Source organism: Mirounga leonina, unplaced genomic scaffold (assembly GCF_011800145.1).
Source record: "Mirounga leonina isolate KUSES-001 unplaced genomic scaffold, KU_Mleo_1.0 Mir_53, whole genome shotgun sequence".
Taxonomy (NCBI): Eukaryota; Metazoa; Chordata; class Mammalia; order Carnivora; family Phocidae; genus Mirounga; species Mirounga leonina.
In genome coordinates this window covers 648,371-674,507 of record NW_023270807.1, presented here as the reverse complement: position 1 = coordinate 674,507, position 26,137 = coordinate 648,371, and the positions used below count along the sequence as shown (strand labels likewise).

Below are 26,137 nucleotides of genomic sequence, written 5' to 3'. Positions count from 1 at the left end.
GGCCCGTCGTGTGCTGATCTGCCCCCACGTACTCCTTCCTCAGCGGCCCCTCTCAGGGCTTGTTCAGTAGCTCTGTGCCCTCTGAGTCTGGGTAGGGCCCTTCTGTTCAGGGCAGCCGCTCAGCCAGGCATCCCTAGCTGGCTTCCCCGCCTCTCCTGGGGTTTCCGATCCTTACACAGCGTTTCCTGGCTCCCTCCCCTCCCGCCAGTAGAATAAAACTTACTCCGGGGCCTCTTCCCAATCCTCGCTGGAGCTCGCTTGGGCCCATGTGTGCTTGCCGGCGGCCTCAACCCGCGCCCCCAGGTGGGCCCGGGAGGGACCCCGAGTCCCAGGAGGCCGCACCCCGCCCCTCCTGCTGGATCCCCGACCGCACAGCCTTGATCGTCCCCGTCCTGAGGAGAGAACTCCTTTCTCTGAAACCCTAGAGTGGTGGAGCAAGCTCACTGTCGATCCAAGGAAGCTCTCTTATGGGGTCTAGAAGCCCAGCCTGGCATCGACTGTGGGCAGGAAAACCGTTTGCAGGTGAAAACAACAACAAAAACAACCCCCCCAAAACAAACAAAAAAACCTTCTCCACGCATCTCCGCCTCTGCTGCCCCCTGGTGCCGGAGCCAAGACCTCGGCCCGCCAAAGGGCCGGTGGAGTAAAACGTCCCTAACACGCTGCCCCTTCCTTTGTCACCCACGGAACTCCCACTTTCCCAACCCAAGAGGAGGCTGAATGGAGGGGAAGCCCCCTGATCTCGTCTTTTCGGGGTCAGGCGGTGGATGGGTTTTTGGGATCACTGACACCCTCGGTCTCAGTCTCCAAGTCCCAAAGGCTTCGCGCAACCCCCTCCCTTTCCTCCTGGGCCTCAGCTCAAGGGAAGATCAGATCTAAATAGATCCTTGCCCACACCCATTCCCAGCCAGGCTGGGCCAGAGCTGGGCTTTTCCGGGCTCTCTCTGCAATTGGAGCCAAACCCACAGAGGTTGCCCTCAGAGCACAAAGGGGAGTGTCCCCAAAGGTCCCTTTTGGTCAGATGCTCTGAGCTCAGAGGGCTTTTCATCATGAAGCAATGCCATACATTCACTCAGATAACATTTATACATGGCAGTTGGGTCCCAGGCCAATCCACAAAAGCCTATTTAGCTAGAAGGCCAACCAACCCCAGACAACAGTTTTACGAGCGATTCTGTGCCAAGTTGCAGCGGAGAATGTCAGAACCACAGCCGTCTCCTTGCAGCGGGACTTTTGCCTCCCGTGGGACAAACGAGAGCCTGGCTCTAAGGACAGATGGGAGGATCTGAAGGGCAGAGGTGGGAGTTTTGGGATGGCGCTGGGTGTGGGTAGCGCAGGGGCATGTGGGTGCTGGTAGCAGCTCCAAGGGCTGTGGGCGGTGGAGGCTTCTGGATGGGGCGGGGAGTCTGTAAAGAGGAGAGAGGCAGAGACTTTGGGGAGCTACTTTGGGTTTGATTGGGTCAGAACACAAACTTGCGGGAAGGGCTGGGTTCTGAAACTCCTGACTGCCTCTCAAACAAGTTTAACTTGAACCCAGTAAGGAGGAGGGAGTCACTGATGATGTTTGGAAAGATAAGTGATATGACAGATGTGTGCATTAGCAAGACCCCACCCAGGTTGGATGAGGCTGTGAAGGGCCTGGACACAGGCCCACAGCCAAACTACCTCAGGGAGGTAGTGAGATTTTGCGCGAAGGCTGTGGGGATGGGTGCTCTAGCCCTTCACACTCTTGGAGCTGCTTCTTAGCCTCGCGCTGAGATTTTTGGCATCGTAACTTATGGTCAAAAAACAGCTTGTAAAATTCGGACCGCTTGGATTTCTGTACCTGGGAGCACTACATATCCCAGAAGGCCTCAAGATCCTTGGCTGTGTTGCATGCTGGGATTTGTAGTTTCTGTATGGATCAGGGTAGGTCGGGGTAGAGACCGACAGGGAAGGGAGTGGGTCAAGATGAGGCTGTAGTTGCCTCAGAAAAAAGTGCCTGTGCAGTAGGCGGTGGTGACCCAGTTTTGTGGGTATGTAGCCCCTATTCCTTCAAGTTTGGTGTGGTCAGCAGAGAGTGTTAGGGCCATATCCTAACAGGCCATGGTAACGTTTCCCAACTCAAACCTGTGCAGGTGAGCAGAAATCACCCCTGGGTGCTTGCCATCGGCTTCCTTTTACTTTTTTATTTTTCTCACCTTCAGGGTAGTTTCATGGGAACCGGCACTACCGGCTGACTGCCTTCTCAGTTGGGAAGACCTGTCCCACTGGTCCCTGAACGAGGACCAGGGACATCTATAAGGGCACCTCCTTTAGGGTTACCCTCAAGCAGCCAAGATGGTAGAATAAGCCGCAGTGAGAGCCAGCCCACCACACTGCCTTCCCTCAGGTAACAGGGGCATGACAATCCACTGGTTAATTTGCTCTGCCTTCTCTTTCTAGTAGTAACATCTTTTTAAAAGACTTTATTTTTTTATTTGAGAAAGAGAGAGAGTGCAAGAGAGCACGAGAGAGAGAGAGAGAGAGAGAGAGTGAGCCAGCACGAGCAGGAGGGAAGGGGCAGAGGGAGACGGAGAAGCAGATTCCCTGATGAGCCAGGAGCCCTACGCAGGGCTCGATCCCAGGACCCTGGGATCATGACCTGAGCCGAAGGCAGACGCCCAACTGACTAAGCCACCCAGGCGCCCCTCTATTAGTTACATCTTACTTCCAGGTGGAAGGCCTTTTGAATAGGTACGTGGTTTTCTAAAGCATAACAGATAAAAGCGACACTGGATACTATGGCAGCTGGTGTAAAGGTCACGTTCCAGGTCTTGCCACTTCACCTCTACAGGGCTGGGTGGTGGTGACGCATTCCTGTGTTATGTTCATGTCTCCCCTCGGTCTGGGCCGTATTGGTGGGTCACACAGTGGGCCAGTTCTTCCCACTAACTCAGGTACACCTATGCTATTAGTGCTGGTAGAGATTTCTTCTAACTCTGCAACTTTCCACCACCTGCATTTTTAACACCTTAATATTTTCCCTACCTTTCAGAATTGAAAATCTATAGAAATAAACAAATAAAAATTAAAAACTAGGAAACGTGTTTCAGAGATATTCAGGTTAGGGAGAAGACGGGAAATAGCACCCCATTTGATTGGAGCCCTGGTGGCAGAGGACATCAGACAAAAAAGTCTGCTGTGGCAGCTGGTCTAGGCCGGGTAGGGTTGAGCAGACTCAGGGCGGAGGAGGGTACTGACCGATGCTAGCTGGCAGATCTCTCTGCATTGCTAACCAAGGCTTCTCCTGCATGTAACTTGCCAGTGGTGTTTTGCTTCTGGTGGGGCTACTTTTTTACTATGAGCATCAGTTTTCTCCTATGCAAAATGGGAGAGCACTTGCTCTATCAAGGAATAATCCTCCTGTTAGTGACAACCTTTGCACTGGAAAGAGAAGGGAGGGGAACTGGCCACACTGCCCTGGTTAAATCTCCTTGCCTTGATCACTGCTGACACACTGGGTCTGGGGCACACTGCTCCCCTTTCAACTTCTGATCTTAGTGCTGTCAAGACTCTGTACGTCTAAAGTTTCTTTTCTTTTCTATTCTTTCTTTATTCAATTTTTTAAAAAGAGGTTTTATTTATTTATTTTTGCAAGAGAGAGCATGAGTGGGGTAGGGGGAGAGGGGCAGAGGGAGAAGCAGACTTCTCACTGAGGAGAGAGCGCGATGTGGGGACTTGATCCCAGGACCCTGGGATCACGACCTGAGCCGAAGGCAGACGCTTAAATGACTGAGCCACCCAGGCGCCCATCTATTCTTTTTTTAAATTTATTTTAAATAGGTTCCACACCCCATGTGGGGCTTGAACTCGTGACCCTGAGGTCAAGAGTCACATGCTCTACAGACTGAGCCAGCCAGGCGCCCCTAAAGTTTCTTTTTGTTACAAACATAAAATCTGACTCAGAACAGCTTAAGCCCCAAAGGAAACTTATGATAAAAATGTCAGGGTACTCAGGATTTGAAGGAAGGGTTGACTTCATAGGGAAGAGCAAGGACAGTTATGAGACCTCACGGGTTCATAGACTTTGTCCCTGAGTGTGGCCACAAACACTGCTCCATCAGTCCACTTTCAACCTCTGTGTGTCTGGGCTCTGTGGTTCAGGTTCCTGGAGCTCCAGTCCTGGTGAGCTGTCCCCCTGAGAACCAACTTTCTACGTCTGGTGGCCCAGTGTGACGACAGATAATTTATATGAAGCCCTAGGGGGGTGTAAGGGAGGTGTTGGGGGCACTCTTCCCGCATAAGGTGGGATAATGGAGAAGACACCCCAAGAGGTGCTTGCTATCTTTGCCTCTATGCAGACCCCGTTCTGTAAGTTTGATCAGCATGATCCAACCAGCCCGTCATGACCATATTGGCACTCCCTGACTCACCCTCTCCCCAAGGGCCAACCAAAGTCACTTTCAGCGGTTGTAGCCACGATGTCATGAGCTATCTAATCCCAGAGTCCAGCATCTCTGTTGTTTGTATTTTGCTGCTTTTCTCTTCAGCACATAAACATCCATGACCATGATACCCAGGGCTGCATTATGACTTCTACAAGCCCTACGCACATTTGCCTTTCTGGACCTTTTCCTCAAAAAAAATTCAGAACTGTATTTTATGACTGTGTTGTTATACAGATAAATATATTCATATTATATATTTATATATTAAGATATTTTCTTCAATCTAAGAGTTCATTTTCTATTTTAAAAAGAAATGTAAACATTTTCATGAACCCCCAAAAGGACTGTGGACCCTACGCCCTGTGTCTATTGTGCCAAATGGATAAGTGGACTCTCACTGTGTCTTCATTGAAGATTTTATGCTTTGTTAATAAAAAAAGATCCCTCTTCCTGTTTACTGAATTTTATCTTGATCAGGATATTTTGTCTAATGTTAAAAAACCCTGCTTTTTCTCATTTGCTTTATCTGGTTTCTATGGGATGCCTATCATCTATTTTTAGAACTTTCTTTAATGGAGAATTTCAAATACACGAACTAGAGAGAATGGTAAAATGAATCTTCTGCTATCCATCAGCCATGAGTTGATAAAAATTTTCAACTCATAGCCAATCTTGTTTCATTTCTACCTCACCGACTCCTTCCTCCTCATCTGGATTTTTTTAAAAAATTTTATTTTATTATGTTATGTTAGTCACCATACATTACATCATTAGTTTTTGATGTAGTGTTCCATGATTCATTGTTGGCATATAACACCCAGTGCTCCATGCAGAACGTGCCCTCCTTAATACCCATCACCAGGCTAACCCATCCCTCCACCTCCTCCCCTCTAGAACCCTCAGTTTGTTTCTCAGAGTCCATCGTCTCTCATGGTTCGTCTCCCCCTCCAATTCCCCCCCTTCATTTTTCCTTCCTACTATCTTCTTTTTTTTTTTTTTTTTTAACACATAATATATTATTTGTTTCAGAGGTACAGGTCTGTGATTCATCAGTCTTGCACAATTCACAGTGCTCACCATAGCACATACCCTCCCCAATGTCCATCACCCAGCCACCCCATCCTTCCCACCCCCCTCCACTCCAGCAACCCTCAGTTTGTTTCCTGAGATTAAGAGTCTCTTATGGTTTGTCTCCCTCTCTGGTTTCACTTGTTTCATTTTCCCCTCCCTTCCCCTATGCTCCTCTGTCTTGTTTCTCAAATTCCTCATATCAGTGAGATCATATGATACTTGTCTTTCTCTGATTGACTTATTTCGCTCAGCATAATACCCTCTAGTTCCATCCACGTCATTGCAAATGGCAAGATTTCAGAGTTTTTTTTGATGGCTGCATAATATTCCATTGTGTATGTATATATATACATACAATTCCTCACAGGCACAATTGTTTTCAAGTGACCCCTGGTTAATGTGTCATTAGTGTAATGAACAATATATATATATATATATATATATATATATATACATATATTCTTCTTTATTCATCTGGATTATTTTGAATCCATCCCAGATATCTTATGATTCCATCTGTGAACTTTTCAGTAGGTAGCACTGAGATAAGGACTCTTACAAATATGAGCACAATTCTATTGTCACATCTAAAAATTAATAATCATTCTTATCATCAAATATCCACTCAGTGTTCAGATGTCCTAGATTGTGTGTATGTGTGTGTTTGTTCAAATCATGATCCAAATGGAGCAGATAAAACTCTTTGAAATCTTTAAAAACGTATTTCCTGGGGCACCTGGGTGGCTCAATCAGTTAAGCATCTGACTCTTCATCTTAGCGCAGGTCTTGATCTCAGGGTCATGAATTCAAGCCCTGCATTGGGCTCCACGCTGGGCATGGAGCCTACTTAAAACAAAACAAAACCAAACCTTATTTCCCTAAGTTATTTTTGCTTACTTTTTTTATTATGGAAAAATTTAAACATATGAAAGCAGCTTATTTTTTCTCTTTTTAAAAGAATTAATAAGTATTACTTTTCTCAGTTTTCATTTTGAATACTATAAATATCCATAACATAAGACATACAAGGAAAGCCTTTTGGGCTCTCAATAATTTTTAAGAGTCAAGAGAGTCCTGAGTTGAGGGAGGAAACATTGTAAATCACTAATTTAAAAGAACTCTTAAAAATTATTCATGCCCTGTCCGCACCCTTAGAGATGTGGATTCAGTTCATCTGGCATGGGGCCTAGGCAAAGGTACTTTTATAGAAGTTCCCTGGGGTGATTCCAAAGTGCAGCCCGGGTTGCAAACCTCTGCTCGGAGACCCGTAGGAAATAAGCAAAGGGACAGAGTAAGAAAGGCAACCAAATGCCCTAGGTCTGAAAGGGCCTCCTGGGACCTGCTGCATCTAGGAGAACTGCTTGCAAGAGCTGGCGCAGAACACCCAAATACCAGTGGCTAAAAACAAATCAGAATTAATTTTTCTCATATAACAAGAAATCTGAGGAAGACAGCTGGTGGTGTTGGTTTGACCCTTGTCGATGCTATCAGAGCCCAGACTGTATCTTTGTACTCCACCATCTCACAACGTCACCCTTCCTTCCGTGTACTTGTCCCCTCGTGTCCCCAAAGTGGCTGCTACAACTCGCTATCACATCAACAGTCAAGATGGAAGAAGTAAGTCATAGTGACACAGCCGCATGGTTTCTTTAGCAAACTTCTGCTTTCGGGTCACACAGCCGTCCTTAATTGCAAGGAAGTCTGGGAAGGGGAAAGAGGGGTCAGGATGAGTGCGGTGGGGGGTCAGCCAAACCACGGTGTCTGCCGCACACTAGCAGGACCAGTATGTGGGAAGTCAATAGCCAACTTCCTTCCCTGGGCAGGCCTTGTGCAGCTGAACAATGGTGTTAATTTTAGACTGAGTTATAGCCATTAAGTCAGCAAAGTATGGCACCACGGGGTGAATTCTGACATTTTCTTTGGCTAAACTATAAGCACATTATTATTATTATTATTATTGTTATAGCTGCTGTTCTGTTTCTGTCACTGTCAAATGTGACATTCGTCAACTAAGAAAAGATGCGTTAGAAATATCTGACACCATTTAGCTGCAAACATGCCCAATACCGCATCTTTGTGTCTTTATTTTTTTTTATTTTTTAAAGATTTTATTTATTTATTTGACAGAGAAAGACACAGCAAGAGAGGGAACACAGCAGGGGGAGTGGGAGAGGGAGAAGCAGGCTTCTTGCTGAGCAGGGAGCCAGATGCGGGGCTCGATCCCACGACCCTGGGATCATGACCTGAGCCGAAGGCAGATGCCTAATGACTGAGCCACCCAGGCGCCCCTTGTTGTGTCTTTAAAGAGCAACTTTATGGTATTGCAAGTATTTTGGAGATACCAAGGCTTGTATCTGGTCCATGTCGATGCAACACGGGAAATTGAAAAGTGTAACTGCCACTGAGTTGTGATATTGGTTTATTACTACAAAGAAGTCTCTGCCAGGTCCTTTCTGAAATCATTAGAGATGGCCCCACACTCACCACGTGCCCAGTGCCTGGGATCCTTCCCCATACTGTTTCTGGGGCTCACAGAACCTCACTTGCTCCTTACTAACAAGCACCATGGAGGTGTGTGATGTTGGACAAGGCACCATGAAAGGTATGATTAATAAGAAGATAAACAGCTTGTGAGCCGAGCTGTTAGTGAAAGCTCTGTGCCAGGACTGGAGGAAACCAGTCCGTCATTTTACTGTGTCTGATGCTTGAGGGTGGTGCACACACTGGGAGCTCCATTTTATATTTTGATGAGCCTACTCTTGCTACGTTTTGGCTGAGAAGCAGAGATGAGAAGCAGAGATGCCATCATATTACATAGGATTAGGTTGAGCTGGGAGAAACAGAAAATCCTGAGAGCGACAGTGGCTTAACCAAGACAGACGTTTTTCTTTCTCATGTAGAACCCCAGGGCTGGTACGGTGTTTAACAGTGTCAGGGTTCAGTTTCCTTCTACCTTGTTCCACCAACCTCAACATGGCTCTTCCCGCTCAGCTCCAATATGACCTGCTTGAGTTCCAGCTTTCATGTCTCCATTCCAATCAGCAGAAAGGGGCAAAGGGGAAGAAGGATCCATCTCCCTTTTTATAAGGGCACCTTCTGGAAGTTGCACACAGCAGTTCTGCATACAGCTCATTGGACAGAATTTATGTGTGGCTATACATCGCTGGAGAGGAAGATGGGAAACCAGTACTTATTCTGGAAGTCCATGTGCCCTTGTGAAATGGAAAATCCTATTAAGAAATCAGGGATTATGGATATTGGGGAACAATTAATGTTTTCTGCCATGCCATGTCTCTAAACAATTTCTTGAGTAAGATCCAGAAGTGGGGGATTGTGCAGTGGCTTTTACCAATAAAACAGTCTCGTAATTCCCATAAAAATAATCTGTTTAAAAACATGTTTTTTGCCTTAATGGGGGGAGTAGTTCCAATGTAATCTACCCATCATTGCTGGCTGAAAGGCCCACAGTACGAGGCAAAGCATTAAGCAGAAGATTAAAAACAAATAGACTGCTTATTTTGTTTCACTGACAAACCTCCCACTAGGGATTTCTTGAAGTTTTTGGAGGCTGTTTTGGAGGCACCTAGAGCAGCACGCTTTCCTCCATGACTCCGCCATGGAGGAGTCTATTGATGTGCCTGTCTCTGAGTATCTGAGAAGGTCATTGGCCTTATCGGAGCATCAGTGGAATAGCTACAATATGCATCCTTTCAAGATGATTTTAATTTGTTAGCAATGCCAGCCAGTTGAGTTCTCAGAGACATATGCCATGTAGTTATGTATGTCTTACTTAAATCATTAAACTCCAGTGATCTGTGTACCTGTTTGGCCTTTAAAACAGTATTATCCAATAGAACTTTCTGGAATGATGGAAATATTCTACATCTGCGCAATCCAATATGGTGGCCACTAGCCCCAGATGGCTATTGAGCACTTGAAATGTGGTTAACGCCCCTAAGGAAATTTATTTTTAATTTTATTTAATTTTTATTAATCTAAATAGCCATATGTAACTAGTGGCTAATGTATTACCACAGCTCAAAGGCATCTTGCTGTTTAAGGACCCTCTAAATTTGGATCCATTTTTACTAATTGGTGAAGAGATCCAAGTTTAATGTGGATGTGGGATATGCAGTTTTCAGAATTCAAACATACCAGTTGATTCTTGTTCCCCTTTCTTGGGTAGGGAGTTTGAAGGGCAAAGGCTTTTGCCTGATCTTGGGAAGAATTTTTCTTCCCAAAAGTTTACTGAAATTTTAATCATAAAATCAATAAGAGAAGATGGAGTTTTGGGGTGCAGTACTTTTTAAAAAATCAGTATTACTGAGATATAATTTACACACAGTAAAATTTATCCTTCTTAGCTGAATTGTTCTAGGAGTCTTGACAAACATGCATTGTGTAATCACCACAATGATCAAGATAGAGGATATCCCTTCCCCTCAAAAAAAGTTCCTCACAGGCACAATTGTTTTCAAGTGACCCCTGGTTAATGTGTCATTAGTGTAATGAACAATTTTAATACTTGAATTGGACTTAGGTCATCTGTTTATTTTATTTCTTTTTTTTAATTTAAATTTTAGTTAATATACAGTGCAATATTGGTTTCTGGAGTAGAATTCAGTGATTCATCACTTACATATAACACCCAGTGCTCAACACAACGAGTGCCCTCCTTAATACCCATCACCCATTAGGTCATCTGTTTAAATTCTGTTTTATTGGATTATGCCTCAGGGTGGAAGAATTTAGTGTGGTGATATAGTCCATGTGGCTTGTTGGGGCAGCTGAGTGAAAGCAAACTGTGGCGGTGAACATAATTTATTGGTATTAAAAAGAATACACCAGCCAGGTGGATGCATGTATGCTAATCAAGGATCGATTTAGCAAGATCTTTTACTGAGGAAATGATATCAGGTACAGTGCTAACCACATTTTATATACATATTTTTTACAACTAGATGAGTTAAATATATGTACTTAGAACAGTCCCTGGCACTTAATAAGTACTACTTAAGGATTAGCTTATCTTTCTAATCTTGCTGTAACTTCTAAGATCCACCTACCTTTTTTTTAAATTATTGTGTTTTTTTGGATTTTAAAAAAATTAACATATAATGTATTATTTGTTTGTCCAACTACCTTTTGACTGTCAACGAGTTCTATTGGTGGGATGGGTATCTCCAAGTTCTCCAACTATTTTATCATAATCATTATTTTACATATTCTCCTAGAGACTAGACACTTTCATATTATTATTATTATTATTATTATTATTATTATTATTATTATTTTGTGGGGAAGTGGAATTCCAGAAGTTCAAAGTGGTAGCTTTTCCAATTTCCAGAATTGCATTAGTAAATTCAAATAACAAACCCAGGGACAGGTGAAATCACCACTGAAACGTTTTTGGTTTTCTGTAAACTCCTTTAATGTTATCTCAACTGCTATCACCTTAGATACTTTCTCCTCCACATGCCCCAATATTCAAAATAGCCCTCTTATTAGATTAGGTTTTCCTGATTAAAAGTTGCTGGTGATCCTGTACCCCAAGGTTCCTAGAATTCTGGGATATTTTTCTTGGTCCAAAGTGTTCTAATAGAGTCTAGGGTGTCTCCAAATGGAGCTCCCTTGCAACAGGTCCGGAAGGACAGACCTTGGGGCTATTTGTGCTGTTCTGCGAGAGGATCTGGCTTGATCTTTAGGGCAAAACTCTTTAAACTCACATGGCGAATAAAGGAGGTGTGCTGAAGTGCCCCCTTTCTGTATGTACCAGGAAAAATGTGTTCATAAAGTTTATGAGCTCTTTGTCTTTGTGATTTCCTTTGGCTTGGTTCCCAGAACTTTTCAATTGCGTGAGTTGGAGGTTTGCCAAGATTATTTCTATGGTTGAAGGGTCTGTATGTGGTAGAATTGGACTGTTGGGTGCTTCCTTAACTTCTTTTGTAATTTTATTAACTTGCTAGTGGGCCTGTTATGTTTTTGAGATTCGGATATCCTCAAATCTAATGAGTTGTGACCAGACAAGACACTATTTCCATCTTTCCTTGCTTGTCTAATTCTTTTTCACTTTTCAGTTCTCTAGCAGTTTCACCTGCAGATGGTTCTGCCTCCACTGAAAGCTACTAAGAGAGGGACTATATATTTTTAGAGAAAGATTGTAAACTCTTCTCTGCCTGCCCAGTATGGTAGCTACTAGTTACAGGTGGCTATGACAATTTAAATTTAAATAATTTAAAATTAAATGAAGATTTCAACTCCTTAGTTGCACGAGCCATTAGCATCTTCAATGCGCAGAAGTATATGTGGCTAATGGCTACTTTATCGGACAGCTCAGACACAGAACATTTCCAGCATAGCAGAAAGTTCTATTGGACAGCACTGCTCTAGATGTTTCCTGATGCTCACATTCACTTTCCAGGTCCTAGCACTCTCTAGTTATGTAGCCCTTCTTTCCAAAGTTGTTGTTGAAGGGTTTCTTCTGTCAGTATGTTTTCTTTATATTCAGTTAATATAATTAGGGTTTGTTTAGTGACAGAGCAATGACTAGCATATTTTCCCGGCTGCTGCTAAAGGCACAGCCAAACCACAGAAGCCCTGGCGCTGCCAAAGCCTCTACATTTGGCCATATTTATTTTGGCTTTTGTATGCCTAACTTTTTCTCTAACTTTTTTTGTTAAAAATGTTGGAGTATTCCCAAATGGACAAATTGCCCCACTGCTTGTTCCAAGTGTAGATTCCACTCTTTGCCACAAGGTGGTGATGGGATCCTACTTAATATTCTTGAGTTTTATTTTATTTTATTTTTTAAAGATTTTATTTATTTATTTGACAGAGAGATACACAAGCAAGGAGAGTGGGAGTGGGAGAGGGAGAAGCAGGCTTCCCGCGGAGCAGGGAGCCCGACGCGGGACTCGATCCCAGGAACCTGGGATCATGACCTGAGCGGAAAGCAGACGCTTAACGACTGAACCACCCAGGCGTCCTTATTCTTGAGCTTTAAAGAACATTTAAAATTCAGATCCTTGCAATGCTGCTTCCTCAAAAAACTGAGAACGTTTCTCATGAGGATTAACAATACCCTACAATTTCAATTCCTGCAGTTGTTCAATAACAAAGGAAAGAATAACCCCCCCGGAAGTGAGCGTAGCTGGGGCGAGAAGGCGACTGTGGGGTGGGGGGCGGGTCTGCACCGAGCACTTGGATTCAGCTCCTCCATTTCCAACCTGGAAGACGCTTACACCGAGTCCCTGGAGCCTGAAAAGCTATTACAATGCCCCTGCGATATAAACCACCAGATCAGGGCCTGCAGGTTTCCTTATCATCTTACCGAGTACAGAAAGAATCATCCTGATATCGCAAATTGGTTGCTTGTCCCTTCAGTGCTCGCCACCAGGGATCCCGGGCCGAAATCAGGCATCATATCTCAAGCTGCGATGATAAAAGCTGTACTGAGCAGGATGTTGTGAACCGAATCAGGAACCTTGGACAGGAGGCTCTGGCGGAAAGCACATGGCAGTGCATCCTTGCGATGAAGACTGGGATAAAGATCTGTGGGAACAGACCAGCACCCCATTTGTCTGGGGCACAGCCAGCTACTGTGGCAACAATAGTTACGGGTATGGAACAGACGAGTAACCGGGCTTCAGGCATGCGCGTTCCCAAGGCTCTGCCGTGTATTCTGCCATAGAAAAACAATGGAAACACACAGTAACTGAGTATTTATCTCATCAAATGCCAGGCCCTAGAAGACACTTGCTTCTTCCTGCTACCAGTGGGTTCTTCATTTTTTCCCTCTTAATTTAATTGTAGAAAGATAAACTGTGACTTTCAAACTGACAAGTACCTTTTCTTCTCCCCCCCCCCCCCCCCTGCTTTGAGTTCTCACTCATTTAATACAAGAAAGAATCTTTGGTGCCTGGCCAGCTCAGTTGGTAGTTCCTGGCTGGCTCAGCAGGTGGAGCACGGGACCCTTGATCTCAGGGTTGTGAGTTCAAGTCCTACGTGGGGCGTGGAGTCTGATAAAACAATTTTTTTTCGTTTTTAAAGAGAGAACCCTTAAACTCAGAAGAATTGTTTCAAATAAAGCATCAATGCTGATTTAAAAAAAAGGGAAAGGATGAAGTACTAAGTAATTTATGTGTTATGAAAAAGAAATTTCCCTATTCTGTTTCCACATGACAATCCTCTACTCTCAAGAGGGCAAGCTTCATAACGGGACTCAATGGTCAGAATTCTGAGTTAACTCACAGCTTTCTGACTGTCATCTGATGACACCATTTTGGGAGGAATTCTTGACCAAACAAAATCAGGGAGACCCTCTTCTTGTCAAACCCTAAATTAATGTATTGGTTCTGCTTTATAAGGACGCTAAGGGAACAGGCAAAATGTTTTTAAACTAAGTTCCTTTTAATTATGACTCAAGATAATATTAAATGAACTCTTAGGCATATAAATGCTGGTTTATTAGTCCTCTGCCGACAAGGCTTGTTTGTTTCTTATCAAAATCCGAAATAGTGAAGTCTCTCTCGTTTTAGGCAGTGCAGGCAATGAGAAGCTCATTCATAGTCAGACTTCTTGGATTTGAAATTGTTTGGGCACTAAGTGGATTGCCTCTCTCTTTTTTCCAAGATGTTGGACAGTGGACATATGAATTACAACTTAACTTTCTCATTTGGGGCACTGAAAGGGGGGCTATTATACTCTCTACTAGAAATATCACAGGCTAGAAATCACGTGTAATTTCTCATGGCATTGAACAAAAACCAAAAACTTCAAAGAACAGAATACTTTCCTCTGCATCCTTTGTTTGTACTTCAGCTTTTCAAAAACTGTTAAATCTAAGGGCACCTGGCTGGCTCAGTCAGTGGAATGAGAAGCTCTTGGTCTCGGGGTTGTGAGTTCGAGTCCCCTGTTGGACATAGGGATTACTTTTAAAAAACCTGCTTAAATGCTAATAGGATTCATAAAACATTTGTAATAATAATTTCACATAATAATAATGAAACATAATTATATGAATTTAGCTCCATGTCTTCTGCAGTAACCCATGTTTCCAGAAACCTAGTCTTTAAGGGTGTTTCTGTATCAATATATGTCTTTCTTTGATAAAAATGGATACTCATGTTATTTTGAAAATTGTCAGCAAAATGGATGGTTTGCCCCTGTGCAGAAAAGAAGTAACAGCAAGTCTGACTACCATCCTTTTGGCCTGCTTACAAAGTTGACCCCTGCTTGGCATCTGGGAGCTTGGATTTTGAAAGGGTTCCCACCATTCTCAGACCTGATAAGAATGTGCCTAAATTGTACCTAAATTGTACAAATATATGGTTTATGCTGCTTTTTTTTTTTTTTTTTATTGCGGCTTTCCTTCTGCAAGTCTGGAATTTCGGTATGTGCTAGATATATGGTGCCTACGTGACCAGGCCCCAGCAAAAATCCAAAGAGCTGAGCTTTCCTGGCAGACAATATTTCACACGTGTGATCACAACTCATGGCTGGAGGAATTAAGTGCGTCCTGTGGCTCCAATGGAGAGAGGACTTTGGGAAGCTTGCACCTGGTTTTTCCGGGCTTTGCCCCATGTGCCTTTTCCCTTGACGGACTTTGCTTTGTAACCTTTGCCGTAATAAATCATAGCTGTGAATACAACTATATGAGTACAACTATATGATTCCTTCTAGTGAATCACCTAATCTGGGTGGTCTTGGAGACCTCCGACACAGCCCCTTATTTGATCACAAGATGGTTATCTTGTGGTATTTAAAATAACCAAAAACTGACTTAAAGTTATAGTTTATGATGATATTTGAACAGATTGGTTTCAGGTAGTCACACGCAAGAAGGTCAGTTAAGAAAGGAAAGCTCTTGGGGCGCCTGGGTGGCTGTCTTTAGGCATCTGCTTTCGGCTCAGGTCATGATCCCAGGGTCCTGGGATCCAGCCCCGCATCCAGCCCCGCCTCGGGCTCCCTGCTCGGCAGGGGGCCTGCTTCTCCCTCTCCCTTTGCCTCTGCTTGTGTTCCCTCTCTCACTGTGTCTCTCTCTGTCAAATAAATAAATAAAATCTTAAAAAAAAAGGAAAGCTCTTTAAACTTGGTTAAGTCCTTGTCGTTTTTGAAAAATGATGCTAATCTATAAATGTTACAGGAATTAGACGTTTTCCTGATTACTATTATATGAAATTTGGGCTTAGGTGGCATGCCATACCATGAAATGATGGAAACAAATATGATTTCTGTCTTGGTCTGAAACATTAATTAAAAAGATTTATAAAGATTTATAAAAATCATAATAAACTGTATTCTAAAAGCAGACCCATGTCTGAAAATTCTGGTATACACATATCTTTGACCCTTTTGGAAATAGAGATGTACTTCCTACTGAATGACTCAGAAGGGAAGGAATTTCGGGTGATCTGATAAACAGAGAGTCATGGGGTAAGTCTGTTTCTATACCTTGATGTTAATAGTATAAAAAGAGAACTATAATATTAACATATTATACCTGTTATTTACAATTCTGATCTTCTGTTGATTTTTATACTTGGAAACCATATTCTTAATGATTGATATGCTTTATCAGTCCTGTATGAATGCCAATGCCAAAATCCAGGCTCAGCGTCTGTTCTACCTGGGATTTCTAAGAGTAATGGTTCCCCCCCCCCCCGCCCACTGGTAGGAATGCAGCATGAACTTGGTCATCTATGATGAAGTAAAGCACATTTTTTTTTTAAAGATTTTATTTATTTATTTGACAGAGAGAGAGACAGCGAAGAGAGGGAACACAAGCAGGAGAAGTGGGAGAGGGAGAAGCAGGCTTCCCGCTGAGCAGGGAGCCCGATGTGGGGCTCGATCCCAGGACCCTGGGATCATGACCTGAGCGGAAAGCAGACGCTTAATGACTGAGCCACCCAGGCGCCCGAAGTAAAGCAAATTTTAGGAGGTCCACTATCAGTTGGTTCCTAGGGAGAATTGATCACCATCAAGTTTATTTCTCCATGCCTGGGTAAAACAACAGTGACTTGTCTGGTGATCACCAAACCCTTCAAACATAAGCATGGTCACATGACCATCTCCTTCCTCCCAAAAAGAAAGAACAACATTTGATTTAGATGGTTTGTGTTCCTCAGGAAAGGTCACTCTATAGACCGGAAGAACTTGAGAAAGAGGAAGTACATTGAATTAAAATGCAGAGACTCAGAAACTGACATTGGGGGCACATTTAGCCGTAATGTCCTTTCTGGAAGTGGGAGGTTGCTGGACAACAGGCGTATCAGAACCGCTTGTTCCAAGGCTATGTGTGATGTTTGAGATCAGTTCAGGAGCCTTGTGAAGAAGAAGAAGAATTTATTTATTTTTATTTATTTTTAAAGATTTTATTTATTTGAGAGAGAGAGAGAGAGCACGAGTGGGGGAGGAGGGGGAGAGAAACAGAGGGAGAGGGAGAAGCAAGCTCCCCACTGAGCAGGGACCCCGATGTGGGGCTCAATCCCAGAACCTGAGCCAAAGGCAGACACTTAACCGACTGAGCCACCCACGCACCCCAGGAGACAAAAAAATTATAGAGAGAGGCTGAACATTGGCCTAATGAAAAATGGAAGAGAGTTTTTGGAGTTCCCTTCAGCAATGGGGCAAAATCATGCTCCGTGGCCACACCCACTTAAAGAGGAAAATGGGATCAAGAGTTGGGGGCAATTGGCTCAACTTGAAAGAAAGGAGCAGCCTCTGAGAGTTTCTCCTATTCTTAGGACACTTCCTGTGATCTATCCTGAACACAGCATACTCATTGAATGCTCCCAGTCTCCTGCTGCAATGAAATGAATTACATCCCGATAAGGAAGAAGGGAGCAGAAATACCACCTGTTGGCTGAGGTCCCTGTCATCCTGAAATGGAAGTAAAAAGGAAGATGGATTCGGTCATTGAGAGAGTAAGGAGCAACAACATCTTGGAAAATTATCCAAACATTTCCACCGCAGTCTCCATGTCACTGGGAATGAAAGCGGGGCCCACTCTGTAGGTCTGAGTCCCCAGGCTGAAAAGAACACCCTGCTGAAGAGGGTAACTAGCAGTCTCGGGTATCTTACTGGGCCAGATCTCGGGCTAGGCACCTTCCACCCCACAGGGCTGTCTTTGCCTCATCAGAGTCTGATTTCAGTGGCCTCTTTTCGCTCTGTTGTTTTGCTTTTCTGTCACAACTTCATCACTGAAGAACAGCGAGAGAGTGGACAGTGTCAACCACTTTCCAGAAGGTTCTTACCTCGCTGGCTTCTACAATGGAGAATGAAGCTCGCTCCGAGGGCGATGAGCCCTAGCACAAAGCCTCCGACTCCAGCCAGCATCTTGCTCCAGGCAGAATCAGGCTGTGCCTCTGGGGAGAACAGAAGTCGGGGTGAGTCTCCCCTCCACTTGCCGCAACCCCAGGGCCCTGTCTGACAGGCACCTGATCTAATCTACCATGGAGAGAAAAGGAAGGGGATGAGGTCAAGCTTGGAACCACTATGGAGAAAGAGTAGATGTGAAAAGCACTAAAGTTTTGGGCCACAGAGTGATGGCTTCCACAGGATGCAAATGCTGGTTTTAGGTCAGCCCATTAAGTCCAAGCTTAAGGGACTGAAGGGAGACTGAAGGGAGAGGTGTTTCCATGTCTGAGGGCCAGTCATGAGGGTGATGGCATTTCTGAGGTTTTTTTGACAAGGGGAGATTCTTTAGACTTCCCCCAGGGCAGGATAAATGTGTGCGAGGATTGCCAGACCGTCACTGCTCCCAGCCGAGACCACAGTTAGGTTGATGAGGAACACGGGGTAGTCTCGTGTAGTAACACAAGACAAAATGAGCAGACCTCAGAGCCTGGAGGGTCATCAGGGAGTAACTCACTCCACTCCACGGTGACAGGACCATCTAGGCTGGGGTGCTCCACTTGGCAGGCGTAGACGTCTCCCTGCCGGGGGGTCATTTCCAGCATCACCAGGGTCTGGAAGGTCCAGTCTCCATTATGCATTGAGTTGGTGGATAAAACCCCAGCTGTTTCCTCCTGTCCATTCAAGAACCAGCGGACTTGAATGTGGCCTGGGTAGAAATCTGACACGTGGCAAACAAGCAGGTTGTGGTGCTGCGGATGCCCCTTCTTGGAGGGAGAGACATGCACTTGAGGCTGGACTAGGAGGGGAAAAGACTCTTTGTTATGACAACTGAGACAGCCAAAGTAGAACATTTAGTGATTTTCTTGCCAAACTGACTTCTCAGATGTTAAAGACAAATCCTATCACCTATTAAGCTATTTAGAGGCAGGAGATGGGGAACACAGTAGGAAAAACAGAATAAAACATTCAAATGTTCTACGAATGACCTTGTCACACCCAATAATGAAAGAGCAAAGAACAGGAGAGGGTCAGAGTTGGTGCTCTAGAACACTTCTGCCACAAATGTAGGTGACAGTGACTAATATTCTTTGAGCAGAAATGTTGGACCAGCTATGAAGTTACCTGAACTTACATTTTCTCATCTTGTTTAAAAGGATGTATAATCCTGCCAGATATTATCTTGGAATCAGAATATATTCAGCCAATAGATTTCCTTTGATCTAGCAGTCTGATATTCTCCTTTAAAAAAGACAAGCAGGGACGGCTGGATGGCTCAGTTGGTTAAGCGACTGCCTTCGGCTCAGGTCATGATCCTGGAGTCCCTGGATCGAGTCCCGCATCAAGTCCCGCATCGGGCTCCCTGCTCCGCAGGGAGTCTGCTTCTCCCTCTGACCCTCCCCCCTCTCATGTGCTCTCTCATTCTCTCTCTCTCTCAAATAAATTAAAAAAAAAAAAAAAAAAAAGACGAGCAGATGGGATGCCTGAGTGGCTCAGTCGGTTAAGCATCTGCCTTCAGCTCAGGTCATGATCCCAGGGTCCTGGGATCCAGTCCCACATTGGACTCCTTGCTGGGTGGGGAGCCTGCTTCTCCCTCTGCTTGCCACTCCCCCTGCTTACGCTCGAACTCTCTTTCTCTCTGAGAAATAAATAAATAAATAAATAAATAAATAAATAAATAAATAATAGGAGAAGAAATGAAGTAGCTTGATTTGTTCTTCATTTTAACCTGTCTCCTGGCTTCCTCTACCAGGGAAAAAAAAAAAGTTTGTCGCCAGATCCACAAACCCAATGCTCCTGGCTCTTTCCTGTTTGCGGAGCAGGGAGTCTGGCCCCTTGCGGCGCTGGCCTGGCCCCTGGGCTCGGTGCTGGCTCTGGGACGGGGCGGCCGCTCCCCCCTTTGCTGCCCAAGTCCACCCGGTGCAGAGTGTCCGCTGCAGACCCGCCCTGTCACCTCGGCGCTTCAGCGTGAAACCCTCGTCCAGGTCGAAGTTGTGCTTGCACACGGAGTCCACGGCGCTCCGTCTCAGGGCCAGGAACTCCCTGTGAATGTTCCAGTTCTTGGCCGTGATGCTCGGACACGGTGGCAAACAGCCCCACGGCGCTGTCCAACTGGACGAACAGCTCTCGGTTGTAGGTGTATTGCTCCCGGAAGCGGTGCGTCACGTTGAACTCGAGGCAGGTACTCCGCCTCTGGTAGGCGTAAAGCTCTGTGGGGGAGTAAACTAGGAGGTGAATATAAGAATGTATAGGAGGGGGGCGCCTGGGTGGCTCAGTCGTTAAGCGTCTGCCTTCGGCTCAGGTCATGATCCCAGGCTCCTGAGATCGAGCCCCGAACCAGGCTCTTTGTTCACCGAGGAGTCGGCTTCTCCCTCTACCTCTGCCTGTCCCTCCCCCTGCTCATGTGCTCTCTGTCTGCCAACTAAATAAATAAAATCTTAAAAAAGGAAAAAAAAAAAAAAAGAATGTATAGGAGAATATAATAATGAATATGGGGGTGAGGAAGCATTTCTTAAGCAAACATAAATCACAAGGCAAAAAGATAATGAAATGAATTACATTAAAATTCAATGCTTCTGTTATGCAAAGGGCACCACTAAGAATTAATAGATGGAATAGAAACACACTCACAATGTCTAAAATTGACATGGGATCAGTATCTAAAATATATAAGCAATTCCTAAAGAACAAGCAAAATAAAGGACAGTGATAGAGCAGTGCTAAGGAGTGGGAATGGGAATTTATAGGAGAGGAAACTTGCAAGGCAGCCTGCAGCTCACCAGTGGAAAGAAAATTCAGAAAGAAATGAGACTGAGATCTATTAGACTCAAGCATCATATGGAGTGTAACGCACCCCCGCCCCATGGTCAGAATAGCACCCAGAGGACACTTGGTCAAACTGAAGAGATGTATGCCATATGACCCAGCACTCCCACAACTTGTTAGACATCAAAAATGTTCACACTCAGGTCCATAAAGGGACAGGTAGGGGCTGCTGTTGACTGTGGCATTATTTGTGACACTAAAGAATTGGCAGGAATCAGTTGGTGTGATCATCCCTGGGACAGCAAACACCTAAAAACTGTTGTGGATGTACACCATGGAATATTTTTTTAAAGATTTTATTTATTTATTTAGAGAAAAAGCATGAACAGGGGGAAGGGCAGAGGGGGAAGGAGAGAGAATCCCAAACAGACTCCCCACTGAGCATGGAGCTGGCATGGGGCTTGATCTTAGGACCCTGAGATCATGAACTGAGCTGAACTCAAGAGTCAGATGCTCAGGGCGCCTGGGTGGCTCAGTCGTTAAGTGTCTGCCTTCGGCTCAGGTCATGATCCCGGGGTCCTCGGATCGAGTCCCACATTGGGGTCCCTGCTCGGCGGGAAGCCTGCTTCTCCCTCTCCCACTCTCCCTGCTTGTGTTCTCTCTCTCGCTGTCTCTCTCTCTCTCTGTTAATAAATAAAATCTTAAAAAAAAAAAATTAAAAGAGTCGGATGCTTAACCGACTGAGCCACCCAGGTGCCCCTGGACCATGGAATATTATGTAACCATTAGATGAAACCAAATAGTTGTACACTCTATAACATTGTGTAGGAATGTTAAAAATACAGGTACTGAAAAATACATATCTTGAAAGAATGCATAGGAACAAAAACTATGTAGGAAACCCATTAGAATGGGTGGGTGCATTCTCTGTGTGTTTTAGAATCTTATTACAAGGGTCACATTAGGGACATGCAGACAATGTGATTTTTCCCCATGTCCTGTTCTGTTTTTTACACTTGAACATTTTAAGTCAAGTTACTCTTTTATTCATATTTATATACAGCACCTAACCTAAGCCTTCCTAAATACTTTCTGGCTTTATTGACATATATTTGATAATAAAAAGTCATATATATTTAAGGTGTAAAACCTGATGGTCTGATATATGTATACATTGTGAAATATTCACAAGCCAATTAACATATTCATCATCTCATACAGTTACCAATTGCCTTTTTTTAAATCTTTTTTTTGTGGTGAGAACACCTAAGATCTACCCTCTTAAATTTCAAGTACACAATACAATATTGTCAACACAGTTCTCCAGAACTTATCCACAACTGAAACGTAGTACTCCTTGAAAAATATCCCCCCATTTTCATCTCCCCCAGCCCCTGGTAGCCATTTCTATGAATTTAACTATTTTAGATTTCACATATAAGTAAGATCATGCAGTATTTGTCTTTCTACATCTGCCTCGTTTCACTGAACATAATGTCCTATAGGTTTATCCATGTTGTTGCAAATGTCAGGATTTCCTTCTTTTTAAAGGCTGAAGAGTATTACATTGTGTATATATACCATATTTTCTTTATTCATTATCCATTCATCTGTCCTTGGACATTTAAGTTGTGTCCATATATTGGTTTTGAGAATAATACTGAAATGAATATGGAAGTGCAGATATCTCTTCAAAACCCAGATTTCATTTCTTTTGGATATATACCCAGAAGTGAGATTGCTGGATCATATGGTAGTCCTATTTTTAATTTTTTGAGGAACCTCCATACCGTTTTCCATAGAAGCTGCACCAACTTACATCCCCACAGCAGTGTATCGGGTTCTCTTTTCTCCAAATCTTAGTATCATTGATCTTCCATCTTTTGATACTAGCCATTCTAATAGGTTAAGATGATATCTCATTGTGGTGTTAATTTGCATTAGTAAAGTTAATTAGTAAATTAATTAGTAAAGTTGAGCACTTTTTCATATACATGTTGACCAACTGAAAAATGTCTATTCAGGTCCTTTGCTGTTTTTTTTTTTAAATTTTTTATTGTTATGTTAATCACCATACATTACATCATTAGTTTTTGATGTAGTGTTCCATGATTCATTGTTTGTGCATAACACTGGGTTCTCCATGCAGAACGTGCCCTTTTTTTTTATTCTTATGTTAATCCCCATACATTACATCATTAGTTTTAGATATAGTGTTCCATGATTCATTGTTTGTGCATAACACCCAGTGCTCCATGCAGAATGTGCCCTCCTCAATACCCACCACCAGGCTAACCCATCCTCCCACCCCCCTCCCCTCTGGAACCCTCAGTTTGTTTTTCAGAGTCCATTGTCTCTCATGGTTCATCTACCCCTCCGATTTCCCCCGCTTCATTCTTCCCCTCCTGCTACCTTCTTCTTCTTCTTTTTTTTCTTAACATATATTGCATTATTTGTTTCAGAGGTACAGATCTGAGATTCAACAGTCTTGCACAATTCACAGCACTTACCAGAGCACATACCCGCCCCAGTGTCTATCACCCAGTCACCCCATCCCTCCCACCCCACCGCCCCACTCCAGCAACCCTCAGTTTGTTTCCTGCAATTAAGAATTCCTCATATCAGTGAGATCATATGATACATGTCTTTCTCTGTTTGACTTATTTCGCTCAACATAACACCCTCCAGTTCCATCCACGTCATTGCAAATGGCAAGATCTCATTCCTTTTGATGGCTGCATAATATTCCATTGTGTATATATACCACATTTTCTTTATCCATTCATCTGTCGATGGACGTCTTGGCTCTTTCCACAATTTGGCTATTGTGGACATTGCTGCTATAAACATCGGGGTGCACGTACCCTTTTGGATCCCTACTTTTGTATCTTTGGGGTAAATACCCAGTAGTGCAATTGCTGGATCATATGGTAGCTCTATTTTCAACTTTTTGAGGAACCTCCATACTGTTCTCCAGAGTGGCTGCACCAGCTTGCATTCCCACCAACAGTGTAGGAGGGTTCCCCTTTCTCCGCATCCCCGCCAACATCTGTCATTTCCTGACTTGTTAATTTTAGCCATTCTGACTGGTGTGAGGTGGTATCTCATTGAGGTTTTGATTTGGATTTCCCTGATGCCGAGCGATATTGAGCACTTTTTCATGTGTCTGTTGGCCATTTGGACGTCTTCTTTGGAAAAATGTCTGTTCATGTCTTCTGCCCATTTCTTGATTGGATTCTTTGTTCTTTTTTTTTAAACAATTTCTTTTTTTTTTTTTTTTAAGATTTTATTTATTTGACAGAGAGAAACACAGCGAAAGAGGGAACACAAGCAGGGGGAGCGGGAGAGGGAGAAGTAGGCCTCCCACCGAGCAGAGAGCCCAATGCGGGGCTCGATCCCAGGACCCTGGGATCATAACCTGAGCCGAAGGCAGACGCTTAACGACTGAGCCATCCAGGTGCCCCTGGATTCTTTGTTCTTTGGGTGTTGAGTTTGATGAGTTCTTTATAGATTTTGGATACTAGCCCTTTATCTGATATGTCATTTGCAAATATCTTCTCCCATTCTGTCAGTTGTCTTTTGGTTTTGTGGACTGTTTCCTTTGCTTTGCAAAAGCTTTTTATCTTGATGAAGTCCCACTAGTTCATTTTTGCCCTTGCTTCCCTTGCCTTTGGCGATGTTTCTAGGAAGAAGCTGCTTCGGCTGAGGTCGAAGATGTTGCTGCCTGTGTTCTCCTTTAGAATTTTGATGGACTCCTGTCTCACATTGAGGTCTTTCAACCATTTGGAGTCTATTTTTGTGTGTGGTGTAAAGAAATGGTCCAGTTTCATTCTTCTGCATGTGGCTATCCAATTTTCCCAACACCATTTGTTGAAGAGACTGTCTTTTTTCCATTGGACATTCTTTCCTGCTTTGTCAAAGATGAATTGACCATAGAGTTGAGGGTCCATTTCTGGGCTCTCTATTCTGTTCCATTGATCTATGTGTCTGTTTTTGTGCCAGTACCATGCTGTCTTGATGATGACAGCTTTGTAATAGAGCTGGAAGTCCGGAATTGTGATGCCGCCGGCTTTGCTTTTCTTTTTCAACATTCCTCTGGCTATGTGGGATCTTTTCTGGTTCCATAAATTTTAGGATTATTTGTTCCATTTCTTTGAAAAAAGTGGATGGTATTTTGATGGGGATTGCATTGAATGTGTAGATTGCTCTAGATAGCATTGACATCTTCACAATATTTGTTCTTCCAATCCACGAGCATGGAACGTTTTTCCATTTCTTTGTGTCTTCCTCAATTTCTTTCATGAGTATTTTATACTTTTCTGAGTACAGATCCTTTGTCTCTTTGGTTAGATTTATTCCTAGGTACCTTATGGTTTTGGGTGCGATTGTAAATGGGATCGACTCCTTAATTTCTCTTTCTTCTGTCTTGTTGTTGGTGTATAGGAATGCCATTGATTTCTGTGCATTGATTTTATATCCTGTCACTTTACTGAATTCCTATATGAGTTCTGGCAGTTTTGCGGTGGAGTCTTTGGGGTTTTCCACATAAAGTATCATATCATCTGCAAAGAGTGAGAGTTTGACTTCTTCTTTGCCAATTTGGATGCCTTTTATTTCTTTTTGTTGTCTGATTGCTGTGGCTAGGACTTCCAATACTATGTTGAATAGCAGTGGTGATAGTGGACGTTCCTGCCGCGTTCCTGACCTTAGGGGGAAAGCTCTCAGTTTTTCCCCATTGAGAATGATATTCGCTGTAGGTTTTTCATAGATGGCTTTTATGATATTGAGGTATGTACCCTCTATGCCTATATTCTGAAGAGTTTTGATCAAGAAAGGATGCTGTACTTTGTCAAAAGCTTTTTCTGCATCTATTGAGAGGATCATATGATTCTTGTTCTTTCTTTTGTTAATGTATTGTATCACGTTGATTGATTTGCGGATGTTGAACCAACCTTGCAGCCCTGGGATAAATCCCACTTGGTCGTGGTGAATAATCCTTTTAATGTACTGTTGGATCCTATTGGCTAGTATTTTGGTGAGAATTTTTGCATCCATGTTCATCAGGGATATTGGTCTGTAATTCTCCTTTTTGATGGGGTCTTTGTCTGGTTTGGGGATCAAGGTAATGCTGGCCTCATAAAATGAGTTTGGAAGTTTTCCTTCCATTTCTATTTTTTGGAACAGTTTCAGAAGAATAGGTATTAATTCTTCTTGGAATGTTTGGTAGAATTCCCCTGGGAAGCCATCTGGCCCTGGGCTTTTGTTTTTTTGGGAGATTTTTGATGACTGCTTCAATTTCCTTAGTGGTTATAGGTCTGTTCACGTTTTCTATTTCTTCCTGGTTCAGTTTTGGTAGTTGATACATCTCTAGGAATGCATCCATCTCTTCCAGGTTATCTAATTTGCTGGCATAGAGTTGCTCATAATATGTTCTTATAATTGTTTGTATTTCTTTGGTGTTGGTTGTGATCTCTCCTCTTTCATTCATGACTTTGTTGATTTGGGTCATTTCTCTTTTCTTTTTGATAAGTCTGGCC

General features: G+C 43.5%; 1 protein-coding gene and 1 pseudogene across 1 annotated transcript; one reads left to right on the top strand and one right to left on the bottom strand.

The window, feature by feature from the left end:
* Window positions 1–12,544: 12,544 nt before the first annotated feature.
* On the top strand, window positions 12,545–13,194 carry LOC118000884 (annotated as a pseudogene).
* Window positions 13,195–17,476: 4,282 nt separating this feature from the next.
* On the bottom strand, window positions 17,477–20,483 carry LOC118000882 (HLA class II histocompatibility antigen, DP beta 1 chain-like). Its single transcript, XM_034990801.1, is given in 5 exon segments — window positions 17,477–17,845; window positions 18,352–18,633; window positions 19,789–19,907; window positions 19,909–20,105; window positions 20,466–20,483. Coding segments are annotated over 5 exon segments (753 nt in total). The 3' UTR covers window positions 17,477–17,708.
* Between the last annotated feature and the right edge of the window lie 5,654 nt (window positions 20,484–26,137).